Here is a 12,782-nt window from a genome sequence, read left to right as displayed (position 1 = left end):
TCTTTTGGAGGACTAAATTATTAGAAAGGGGATGAGAGGAAAATAAACTTTAAATGGTTTAATGACATAAATTATAGAGAAAATACAATGTTCTTCAAAGGTCCTGTCAAAGAGATTCCTGTACCTCAAGTTGCATTAGAATTTCATGACAAATAAGATCAATAAAGTCTCAATAAATCTTTTGGTTAGTTGCTAACGAAAGCTCTGTTGCATATTCTTTGATGGCACCTAAGAAGTAAACGATAGATCAGGATTGTCTCACAGATAGTCATGAAGTGTTCATTAACAATACTTTCTAACCTCATTCTGTCATATGGGCTTAGAATAGTGAAGTATGCTGCTTCTTCCTGCATCAGTATTGACTGGCTTGCATGTTCTTTTATCTGAACTGTTGATCTGTTTTCTGTAAATAGAAATGGGATTGTCATGACTTCAGTAATACTGTAAGTGGTTTGGCCTAGTTTTAAATCTTTGAAACCATCACTTGCCTAAGCAAAATATACTACAGCAGAGGTTTTAATTCATAGTTGTTTGGAACGTTTAGGTAGGTTAAGGGCTCCACATTGGGAAGGACCCATGAGAAGGAGAGACTTTATTAAAAGAATAGGATGGGGTGGGTGAGTGTTTGCTTGGGTTCTTTTTTTTTTGGGGGGGTGGGGTGGTGTTTTTTTTGGGGTTTTTTTTGGGGTTTTTTTTTTTCATAAGTGAACAGGAGAGACTTACTGTGGGAAGAGATCATGCTGTAATGTGTGTGTTATGGTGCTGTACATTATAGCATAAGCATCATGGAAAACTTCATATGAAAATACTGGAAGTATATGCTTATGTAATTTTTCTTAATGACTTTTTAAAAGTCTGCAACAGGTGTGTATCTAGCAGCTTTGCCAACGCCTGGTGGTATTCAGATTGCTGGGAAGACTCCAAATGACGGCACCTATGAACAGCATATATCTCACATGCAAAAGAAAATAAATGATACGATAGCAAAAAACAAAGAACTTTATGAGATTAATCCTCCAGTAAGTAAAGCTTTTATATTCTTAAAGCATTCTGAGTCAAACAGATATATAACATGTATATCCATGAATTCTTACTGAGCTAGTAATTCAGATCGTAAGTTGTGTTTTAACAGAGATACAGGTTCTTTTCACTATATTTTGCAAACCTATTGGAATTTTCAGATCTCTTAAGTTACATAACTAAATTGGTTTGTACTTATTTAGATTTATTTCTCAGTAAAACTGTTTTCAGAATGTTCTGATTCTTAGAACTGTTAACAGATTGCTTATAGTTGAAATTATTTCTAAGCTACATAGAACAACTGTTAATTTTTATATCCTTTTTAGGAGCTGCCTGAAGAAATCATTGGGTCTCCCATTCCAGAGCCAAGACAACGTTCCAGGTTATTAAGATCTCAGTCAGAAAGCTCTGATGAAGTTACAGAGCTAGACCTTTCACATGGGAAGAAGGATGCTTTTGTCTTGGAGGTGATGGATGTTTTCAGTACTCCTTTTCATATTTCTCTTTTCCTGCAATATATATGAAAAATGGAGAAAAGTTTTCTCACTTACCTTCAAAGGCATTTGTTAAATTATATATAAATTTTTGCTTTTTGTATCAGCGGAAAATGTTAAATATGGATTTCCATTGTCTCTCTTTTTCTTATTCTAGCAATATCTGGAATAATAACTAACAGCTGTTAAGAAATGCGCTTCTGCCTACTTCAAGCAGCAGTCATGACTTATCCAAAATTTAGATATATTTTTATAAGCATTGAGCTTCTGTATTGTCACACTTCATAACAATGACTTATGTCTCATTGGAATAGGCAGAGAACGATCGCATCAGTATAAACCAGGCCTTATGAGAGCTCCAGTAGCCAAAGGTCCTTAGCTGGAAAAAGTTGTAGTTTGTTGTGTGGAACCTTCAGCATTTTAAATTGTTTTTAGAATTGTCTTTCTATCATTCTTGTCTTACCTGTTGCAGTTTCTGTGTGTTCTGTGCACATTGCTTTATTTTTAATACAGTTTAATTAAGGGAACTATTTTTCAAGTGTTAAGCGTATCATAGGCTGCTAGTTATGATTTATGGGTCTGTCTGGTTGATGGAATCCCTTTTTAAAATCTCAGCTTAATTGCCAGGTATAGATCTCTTGATGACAAAGTTCTTCTATTTTTCTGAGACTTAGGAGTGGAACAGCAACATGATTATTATCAATTACTCTTTTTTTCAGATTGATGATACAGATGCAATGGAAGATGTACATTCTTTACTGACAGATGCTCCACCACCTTCTGGTATAGTTAAAACAGTAGTTTTCTAAATTATACTGTAGGCTGTAAAATTGTAGAATCTTAGAATGGTTTGAGTTAGAAGGGACCTTGAAGATCATCCAGTTCCAATCCCCTGCCATGGGCAGGGACACCTTCCACTAGAGCAGGTTGCTCAAAGCCCCAGGTTGTATGGGGCAAAATAGATGACAATATTTAGACTGAATGGCTAATTTCTAGGTTTCAGGGTCATTGAAATTAGAAGTAGAGAGAGACAAATGGTCTTTAAGAATTTGTAGCCGTGTAATCTGACAGATTGGTGGTGTATTCCAAGAATGTTATTTAAGGTGAGCAATTTGCCCTTCCAGCACTCTCATTCAACAAGTGCATTTATATTTTCCTTGCTTTGTGGTTGTGCCATACTATCAATTTAGGCATTTGGCTGTTTGCGTTTTGAGCCCATGTGTGCCTTCAGTGTTCATAGAATTTTGCATCAGGATGTGTACCCACCCAAGAGCCAGCTTCTTACACTTGGTTTCTATCAGCCACTTTTTTCTTTGTCTAACATTGGGAAGAACAGGGAATCATTGCTTTGTCAGTCGTCTTTATGCTGTTTATTGTCGTATAGATATCTGTCTTACCCTCCTTGATGGAAGTCCTGGCTCTGGAGGTAGTTCTCTCTTATATGGAAGTTACTCAGTACATTTGGTTGTCCTTGTCCTCCCTCTCTTGTTTTTGTGAGTTTCCCCATGTTTCATCTGAGCATGTGTCAGTTCTCTTCCTAATAATTGTTGTCAGTGTTTATCATTGAGTACTGTTGATCTCAGAACTATCCTTGTCATAGTTATCTATTACTACCACCACATCTTTTATTCCTCATCGATTATCCTTTGTTAGGTCCTGCTGCAGTTGATTTTACTACCCTAAAATAAGGCAATCAACAGTTATTTCATGTTATCCTCTTTGCAGATATGTTATGAATATGTTGGAAGCATACAGTCCTGAATTACAGATGTCTCCACTGTGAAAATTGACCATGTATCTTGACCCTCTCTTTCCAGTTTTATCATAATTACATTTCCTTCAAGAGTACTCCATTCTATCCTTCAGCATATTAAGTTTCTTAGGGTCCTTGGTGATCAATCTTATCAAATGCTTTTTGATGTACAGAGAAGACTGTATCAGTCAGATGCCTTTTGTCTACATGCTGCTGACAGCTTGTGAGCCATGAATGTTATTTAGAAAAGTGGTATCAGTTCCTCTGCAGTGTCTTTGTCATATGCCCATGAACTCCATTTTCTGACATAGCTTATATGGGCCAGTAATACAGATACCTGTACTAGGCAATTAGTAGGTCTGAGTCACTAAAAGCACCTCACTACCTGAAGATGTCTGCTTTTGATGTTCTGAAAGAAAATCTATTGATATTTGTACCTTCTGCAAGCTGCTGTGCAATTTCTTTTCTAGCTCATTTGGTGCATTTACATAGGCCCTACCAGATTTTTCTCTTGTGCCCATTTAGCTGTATCTTTAGATTTTCAGCATTGCCTATTGGCTGTTTATAACTTTTCTTACCCTGCTGTTTAGTCATTATGCTTTTCTTCTTCTCTTTTTTGGTCTTTTCAAGTCTCTCTTAGTAAGTGCTAGATACTTGCACTCATTCTCTAGGTAGTATCTTTAGAGCATTTCTATGCTCTCTATCAAAGATTAGCTTTTTGGCTTTTCTTATTACAACTTTTTAGTAAGTTTCCTCATTTGTACATAGTTTATCTATTAGAAACTAGGCAAAGCAGTAGTGGATTTTGGGTGTTCATCCTTCTTGCATGAAGTAGGAAGTATGCCTTCAACAGAGCTAAAAAACCTTATTTGAATGCTTCTTCTTGCTGAGGACCAACTAGTCAGGGGTTTCATTTTTTGTGGGTTCTGTGAACTGCTCAGGGAGCTTGTCTCACCAGTTAGTCTTGGCATCAACTGTGAGCTACCCAGTCCCCATGTGGAGCAGCTGTCACTGTTGCGTTTGGTGCCATTGTAGCTTCTTTCATGTTCCTCAATATGGTGACATTGGTGGCCTTGCTTTTTGGCTGTTGGAGAAATATTTAGAATAAGAATTCTGCAGTGAATGAGTGTTTCAGAACTAAAGTTCCAGCTTTCCTATCCATTTTTTGTCACTGCAGTATGAATAACAAGAAGCATGTGTTTCTTTTTATGTTATATTGTATTCTTCAGATGCCATGTTTGTTTTTTGAATGTTGGTCTGATTTCTGGTATATTATTCAATATTCAAAGGCACATGAGGGAAAATACTTGCAAAGCATCAAGTAAAATCACGTAAGTTACTTTTAAGTATTTTTATATTTCAGTGAGCAACACAGATTTTCCCAAATATTTTCTTCACAGGTTTTTACAGTTGCAACACAGAAATTATGCCTGGTATAAATAACTGGACACCGGAAATTCAAGTAAGGTTATTAAAAGAAAATGAAAATATTTTTTCCCAATCATGTTGAAATATCCTTTAGTAATTTACATATATACTGGAGATCATTAATTTTGAAAGAGAAATCAAAAGGATACTCTCATGTTAGAAATAAAAGTAGTATTTTGGCAAGAAAAATAGGGTATGAGAACCTGTTTCTTTGTGGGGTTTTTTCCATGCTGTCTATAACAGTGAACCTAGTATAAAAATAAAAAAATTAGAAAATAATTACAGTAAACAGAACTTTAAGGATTTGGGCTTTTTTTTTTAAGAGCTTGGCTAGATTTTGAAGCCTCTTTAAAGAAACAAATTGTTGACTGTGTTTACTTAGTGTGAAATACTGATATGATATCATTAATAGGCTAAGGTAAATAAGAATTAGATAAAACCGATCTAGTGAGTAGAGAAATTCCTTTCATAAATTAGTTTTAAACACATTTAAATCCATTCTGTTGTGTTTGTATGACAGAATTCAGTCTCAGAAAGAGTGAGTTAAAACAGATCTATCTAAGTGAGCTTTTTGACCTAATTGGCACAATGCAAGACTGCTTTGCAGAGGCACAGCTCAAACCTGAAAACAGTATGCTCCAGCAGCATACTCTCAGGTTGGTGGGGTTGCCCGTGTACGTGTATATGACATTTCCATTATTGCCCACATTGTTGCACACACTTAACATAATTTTTAACAGGAGTTAAAAAAATACATAGCAGGTAGAATGACTCCTTTATGAGGCAAGTAAGAAGAGCATAGAATATTTCTTGTCTTCTGTAAACACTTCAATATATATTCATATGCATTAGTTCACAGAAAAATCTCCATTTGTTTGTAAAATTTCATGAGCAATAAGCATTTTACTTGACTTATATTTCTACAGTGTTTTTCCTTCCTTTCCATACCTCTCCTTATCCCTCACTCTCTCCCTCTCCCTCACCCTGTTATGCATAATTTGTCTTCTTTATGAATTTGTTTTGTTTTTAATATAACATAGCAGCACATATTGGGAAAAAATTAAAGTGTGTTTGTTTCTAATTTAGATGTTCACAGCAGTAAGAGTATCCAGATTAAGCAACGTTAATCTAACAAATCAAACACTTAATAAGAACTTTAATGATCTCTGTGAGAATCTGTTGAAGGTAAGAATCTTATTTCAGATATTTTTTGAATTGTTCCAATGGAAACAAAGTAAAATCAGGCTATACTGGAAATACAATTTTCTTTGTAATTACTTTTCAGAATTAGACTACAAAGTGTCTGTGACTAGTGCTTAAGTTGCTATAAAGATAGATTCCTCTTAATGTATTAAAGATTTCCAAAGGTTTTTTAATTTGGATGAGTCCGCTGACTAGTAGCATAATCTAGAAATAGACTGCTACACAGTAGATTGCATTTTATCTTGACATTTCGTAGAATAGTAGAATGGTTTGGCTTGGAAGGGACCTTAAGATCATCTAGTTCCAACCCCCTTGCCATGGGCCAGGGATGCATTACCCTACATGATGTCACCTATGGCTCTGTCCAACCTGGCGTTGAACACTGCCAAGGATGGAGCATTCACAACTTCTTTGGGCAACCTGTTCCAGTGCCTCACCACCCTCACAGTGAAGAGCTTCCTCCTTATATCTAACCTGAACTTGCCCTGTTTAAGTTTAAACCCATTACCCCTTGTCCTGTTGCTACATTCCCTGATGAAGAGTCCCTCACCTGTATCCTTGTAGGCCCCCTTCAGATACTGGAAGGCTGCGATGAGGTCTCCACGCAGCCTTCTCCTCTCCAGGCTGAACAGCTCCAACTTTCTCAGCCTGTCTTCATATGGGAGGTGCTCCAGCCCCCTTATCATCCTTGTGTCCCTCCTCTGGACTTGCTTCAACAGCTCCATGTCCTTCTTATGTTGAGGGCACCAGAACCGTACATAGTACTCCAGATGGGGTCTCACGAGAGCAGAGTAGAGGGGCAGGATCACCTCCTTCGACCTGCTGGTCTTGCTCCTTTTGATGCGGCCCAGGATACAGTTGGTTTCTGGTCTGTGAGTGCACAGTGAAGCCATCTCATGTTCAGTTTCTCATCGACCAACACCCCCAAGTCCTTCTCCTTAAGGCTGCTCTCAATCCAGTCTCTGCCCAGCCTGTAGCTGTGCCTGGGATTGCCCCAACCCAGGTACAGGACCTCACACTTTGCTTTGCTGAATCTCATGAAGTTGTCATTGGCCCACCTCTAAATCATGTCAGGGTCCCTCTGGATGGCATCCCTTCCCTCCAGTGTATCAGCCAAACCACACAGCTTAGTGTCATTGTCCAACTTGCTGAGGATGCTCAAACCCACTGTCCACTGTTGCCAGCAAAGATGCTGGACAGGATCAGTCCCAGGTCTGACCCCTGAGGGATACCACTCGTTACCCATCTCCTGTTGGACATTGAGCTGTTGACTGCAACTCTCTGTGTGCAGCCATCCAGCCAATTCCTTACCCATTTGGTGGTCCATCCCTTAAATTTATGTATCTCCCGTTTAGAGACAAGAATGTTGTGCATTGCAGTGGAGAATGCTTTGCACAAGTCCAGTCATGCCTGTAAGTCTTCTTCAAGAAAAGATTAGTATGATTACATGATTTCTACTATGAAAGAGTTTTGATCTTTAATTCTCTGAAATAAACCATACATATTCTTAGGGAAACACAAATAGTATTTTGTCTTCAACAGAGCTTGTATTTTAAACTACGATCTATGGTTCCCTGCTGCCTTTGTCATGTGAATTTTACAGTTGCTCTACCAGAGGATGAATTAGTTCAGGTAAGTAAACTGCTTCTTTTGACTTTCAGCATGTAGGCATGCCAGTTATATAGCCTTTAATGAACATTTGCTGCTCAGAGTAAGCTAAGCTAGGATTTGATATACTAGTATGTCTGATGAATTCTGAAGTAAAACTTACAGGCATGTTAGGTGAAGAAAAAGGATGGCCTGTGGAGTTCACCAGTTTTAAGAAGCATGGGACCACATGGCATTTCATGAGCACAATGCTCCTTAAGACTGTGTATCTTTTTAGTTGGATAGTAAATGAAAAGACCTGACTAGATATCCATTAAAAGGTGTTACCACATATGCTACAAGAATATGGCACACTGCTTTGCTAAATATGCTTTCATTACTATTTTTTTCTTGCGGCTTCAAGGTGATGTGATATGCTTTGTTATTTTTAAGGAAAATATTTTCTTTAGAAGTATAGTATCATTCTTGTGTTCAATTAAACATCTCTTTTTCTCTTACAAATAAAACTGTAATGACTTTTTGTGATTCTTTTTTATGTCAGATCACCAAGGAAAGAGTTTATGAACAAAATCATAAATCTGGGACAAACACTGTCAGGTGTATGTGCTGACAATGGACTTTAGTATTATTTCTGTGTATTATGCTGTGAAGGGTTTTTAGTATGTCTACTTAGATTTTTTTCCCTATTATTTTTCTATGTAAAAGTCTACCTTGTTTGCAAAATCAGTTTTGCAGATTGCATGAGATTAAGTTAGCTAATATGCCTTATTTCTGATTTGCAGATTGCAGTCACAGCTGTTGCAATTACATATGACAAAAACCAAGCATTGCAAACCAGCAGAGGCCCTACAGAAAAATCACAGCAAAGAGGTAAATGTTGTGAGGCATGTAAAGATAGGAGATGATTTTCTTTCCTTTTTTCCCCCCAAGTACCTAATGAGTTTGCATTTTAATTTCAATTACATACACACATTTTTAAAAGGATATCCTGTAAAATCATAGAGTTATAACATAGAGTGTTTTAGAATTCATAAATGTGACCTGCAGTAGGATGAATTATTTATGAAGTATTCTGTATTTGCTTTACATTGTTAACATTTTTTCTTATTACAAAGTATTGTCTTATTCCGTGTACCATCCTTCTTTGAATGTTTTTCTCTAAAGAAGTAGTGTAACAGATGATGTCATTCCCATTGTATTTCGAAACGTGGTACAAGTCATTAGAGAATACTTGTTCTTATAAGTAGCAAATTTTGTCCTTACTTCAAGAAGGCAGAAAATAGATTATTCATAATGCTTCAGAAAACCTTCCCAAAACCTTTAAGTAGGTCAGTCATATTTTTGGAGATCAGTGAAGCATATAGCATTATAGAGGGAGTAGAAGAGACTGCTGCAATCTGCATATGTCATCTTGCTAATGAAGCACCATCTGAAGCTAGAAATGTATGTATGCATGCAATCTGGATATTGGAATTTAGACAGAACTTTGAAGAGAATCCATTCTGAGGAATAGAATTAGATAGATAGAGCCATATGTTTCTAAAACATCAGTTATACCTTACTTCAGTAGTAATAGTAAATTGTTTTATGGGAAATAAATTGCTACTGTTTAACGTAATATATAGTTAACTCAGCTCCAGCTGCAGAATCGGAACTAAAATGCATGAATTGACATAATATTTTTTCCTGAAAATACTAAATCAAATTCTGTTTACTAGAACATGGGTTCTGTTTAATTTTGCAGCTGGATTTGTTGTCAGATACCTAACTGTCCAGAACTGCATCACTACAGGCATATATTGAGAAAATTTGTTCTGGTCAGACCTGACTAAATTGAATCTGGAGTGCTTACTATTAGTAGCAAATGTTATTTTGGGAATTAATTATCAATTGGGTATGTTTTCTTTGTTGAAGCATCTACAGACAATGAAGAACAGCTACAATTTCCATTGGAACTTTGCTCTGATCCCCTTGCTTCTCAACCATTCTCACCAGCTAAAGGTTTGTTAAATGGCAGAATGCTGAACTATTGTTTTTTACTGATTCTGAGTTCTGATCTTTCATTGTTGCAGTAGCTTTAAAATATCTGTACTTCTACATGCTTTAAATATTCTTGCTACCTAAACATAATGGATATGTTCATCCCTAAAGTTGAATTTTTTGAGAGTCACATAAGATGGGTTGGATAATCATTCTGTGTATGTTCTTTTGTAGATTACCTGTAGTTCCTCTGTCTTTGCATTTATATTATCGAAAATGCTGCAAGCAACTGGGTGTTGCGTGTCATTTGACTTAAAGAATTACAAATTACTTAATAATTATGTTTGCCTCATACTGCTTTACTTCTGCAAATGGCACATATAAATGAACTCCATGTATTGTCAGCCTCAGATAATTAATCTCATTGTTTTCATGGTGGGCATTACCTTATCTAGCAAACACTGGTTGTTCAGCTGAGCAAAATTGCATAATTTTTCTTTTCTAAGTGAAAAGAGCCTAAACTTGCATAGTAAACAGTTTGTACAGTGCAACTTGTTTTAGCTGTTGAAACAGTCGTTTTATTTTGCCTGTGATAGAGCTGCATTTCGAGAATAGTTGTCACAATTATTCTGTGGCTGTATTAAAAATTAGGTTGTTACTCACTGAAATCAGCTGGTTTTACTTCCTCTGTGGTTTTGGATTATCTGCCCACCAAAATGGCTAGTAATAGGCAATTTAGTATCTAAGAGTTATTGTAAATGTTCTTTTTAGTAAAATATGAGAGCTTCCTTTTTGCCCTTTGCATGAGTTGCATAAAGGAGGGTGCCAGCCACATTTACTTGTATTTTCAGAGGCCAGTTTAATTTCAGGAATAATATTGGTTTGTATTTTTCAATTTATTTTTAATTTTTATGCATTTGTGTGTGGTTAGCGTTTAATTGGTCACATTATGATACTGTTAACCTTTCATTTTCAGTAAGAGGAGCTATCCAGAAATTCTTGGCTGGTGTCTTTTTCACTAGACTCTGCTACTTGTATAATGGGCATTGACCAGTAGAGGGTAGCCTGTTCATTTATATCGCTTCTCGGGATGTACTTTACCTTCCGTATTGTACTGTACATAGCTTTAGAGGCTTTCAACTAGATGATTATTTCATCTGTCATTTCTTTACAAGTGGACTCCAGGTTTAATTGTAGTTCTATTTACTTAGCAGCTTATTTAATATGTTGATACCTTTATTACATACTTAAGATAGTTATTTTAAGAGTAGTTTTATACAACTGTATATAGTAAGGACCTTTAGTGAATGATCATATAGCAAGGCAGATTTTGTAAAGTTAATTATTTATATTAATATATTATGTGTTATCAAAGTTCATAATATACTATATACAGAATATGTATATATATTTTGCTCTAAAAATTTATTTTTATAAGAACAAAGCTGTTGTCCTGTACTACATGATTCTGCTCATATATTACCTCAATGGAATTAATTTTGTCTTATTAGAAGTCCTGGAGGGTGCAAGTTCTCACGCAGGTATTCCTGCGGCTCAGAGAGGTGAGTTTACTTAATTTAGCCCTACGCCAGAACAGAATGAGCATTCTTGGGATATTGGTACACTCTTTTTGGATGTGTCTTAATCCAGGAAGTGTTTACTAGTTAACTGAGAATGCATGCTCTGGTGTGGCTTAATGATATCGTAATATTTTGATGTGTTTTTTAATTACAAAAGTCAGATTTGTTAATAAGGGTTTCTCTGTCAGATACATTGATATCACTTTATCTGACAGAAAATTAGTTTCCTGAGAGAGAGCTTTTTTGCTTGTCTTAATTTGAAGTTAGCATGTGTTCCTTCTGTTTCTTCAGGATAATGAAGAAACTGTGTTTGCAAAAAAATTTTGTTGTTTTTTGTTTTTGTTTTTTTTAAAGATATGCAAACATCCTTGCAACTAATACCAAAAGTCATAGCAGAAACAACTCTACTTCTCATCATAATGATAGCAGAGGAGAGGGGGTATTTTGAGGGGGAATGGTGGGGAATGAGGGCAGCATTTTATAAGGAAAATTCATTTGTATTTAAAACTGAGGTGTTGTTTCAGCTTGTGACTCTTACCTTCATCACCAAGGGGGTTTTTTTCAGTCTTTAGGTTAGATATTGATAAAGATAGTTAGGAAGTTTAAATCATGACAGGAGCTCTTTGTGAGGAAAAGAACAGCAGTGAAAACTAAGATTAAACAAGGCTTAAATAAACTTGAAAAAGCCAAACTTAGTACCTAACATGAGATTAAAATAAAAATCTAGCATTAGTCATTAATGACTGTATTTGCATGTTTTTTCAGTGATGAAGTCCCAGTCAGGCAGTTGGTTCACAGCTGGGACATCACCAGAAATCGGTACACTGGTTTGGACAAGTCAAACCTTATACAGTAACTTTTCCTTTAAACAGACCTGGAAAGGGATGTTTGTTCTCTCTCAGACACAGATAATTGCTTCCTCAGAAGGAGCATTGAGATGAGCAAGAGACATCATCCATATTTTTTTCCTTTGTTTTTTCTTTTGTTTTTCTGTCTGTGTTTTCAGCAACGTCAGTTGATTACAGTTCCTTTGCAGACAGATGCAACAGCTGGATAGAGCTCATTAAACTGAAAGCTCAGACCATAAGGCGCGGATCAATTAAGACAAGTAGGCGGCTGTTTCTACCACGTTATGATAATCTGAGACATATCTCTGATTTCCCAGTGGTGAATAGTGGAGTTCCCTGCCCAGCAATAGTATTGCAGATCACGTGTAGAATGACTACCTGAGTGTGAAAACTGCCGACATTATTCATGTCTTTGTAAGCTAATATAGGAGTTATGAACCAGTATCATAAAAAGCAAAATATAGTATTTCTGTTCACTTAGTAAAATTTAGTTATCGATAAATGTGTACGCCTACTAATTATATAACATACACTGCATGGATGTAGGTGTATGTATGATCTTGGAAAAATTTTGGTGAGAAACAGGAAGCAATCACCAAGGTGACAGTCAAGGCAATGGTCACTAAATTAGCAAGTGGTGAGTTATTTTTCAGTAGTCCTTTGGCCACAGGTCTGACTATCTTGCTTAAATTAGCAGAGATTAATATCTGTTTTAATGGAAAATGCTGCACTGGGGAAACACAACAACTTTCACACTTCCTGTAATTTGTTCCTCCAGCAGAATATGTATTCCAAAATGTTGGCACTTTTTTCTTTACCTTCACTTTATAACTGATTGTTGTATGTGCAGCTACTCGCCTCAATGTTT

At 36.2% G+C, this 12,782-nt stretch overlaps 1 protein-coding gene across 1 annotated transcript in view; it reads left to right on the top strand.

Annotated features, from left to right (window-relative positions):
- C2CD5 (C2 calcium-dependent domain containing 5) overlaps positions 1-12,782 on the top strand; it is a gene marked incomplete at its 5' end in the record, with an annotated part of 56,748 nt that overhangs the window by 39,698 nt on the left and 4,268 nt on the right. The window contains 10 exons of the mRNA XM_010019986.1: positions 855-1,019; positions 1,347-1,487; positions 2,234-2,297; positions 4,668-4,729; positions 5,782-5,880; positions 7,441-7,530; positions 8,289-8,376; positions 9,421-9,507; positions 10,998-11,048; positions 12,073-12,174. Coding sequence (XP_010018288.1) covers positions 855-1,019; positions 1,347-1,487; positions 2,234-2,297; positions 4,668-4,729; positions 5,782-5,880; positions 7,441-7,530; positions 8,289-8,376; positions 9,421-9,507; positions 10,998-11,048; positions 12,073-12,174 — 949 coding nt within the window. The remainder of the gene's footprint in view (positions 1-854; positions 1,020-1,346; positions 1,488-2,233; positions 2,298-4,667; positions 4,730-5,781; positions 5,881-7,440; positions 7,531-8,288; positions 8,377-9,420; positions 9,508-10,997; positions 11,049-12,072; positions 12,175-12,782) is intronic.

This window comes from Nestor notabilis, unplaced genomic scaffold (assembly GCF_000696875.1).
Source record: "Nestor notabilis isolate BGI_N333 unplaced genomic scaffold, ASM69687v1 scaffold12480, whole genome shotgun sequence".
Taxonomy (NCBI): domain Eukaryota; kingdom Metazoa; phylum Chordata; class Aves; order Psittaciformes; family Psittacidae; genus Nestor; species Nestor notabilis.
This window is presented reverse-complemented; position numbering and strand designations above follow the sequence as displayed.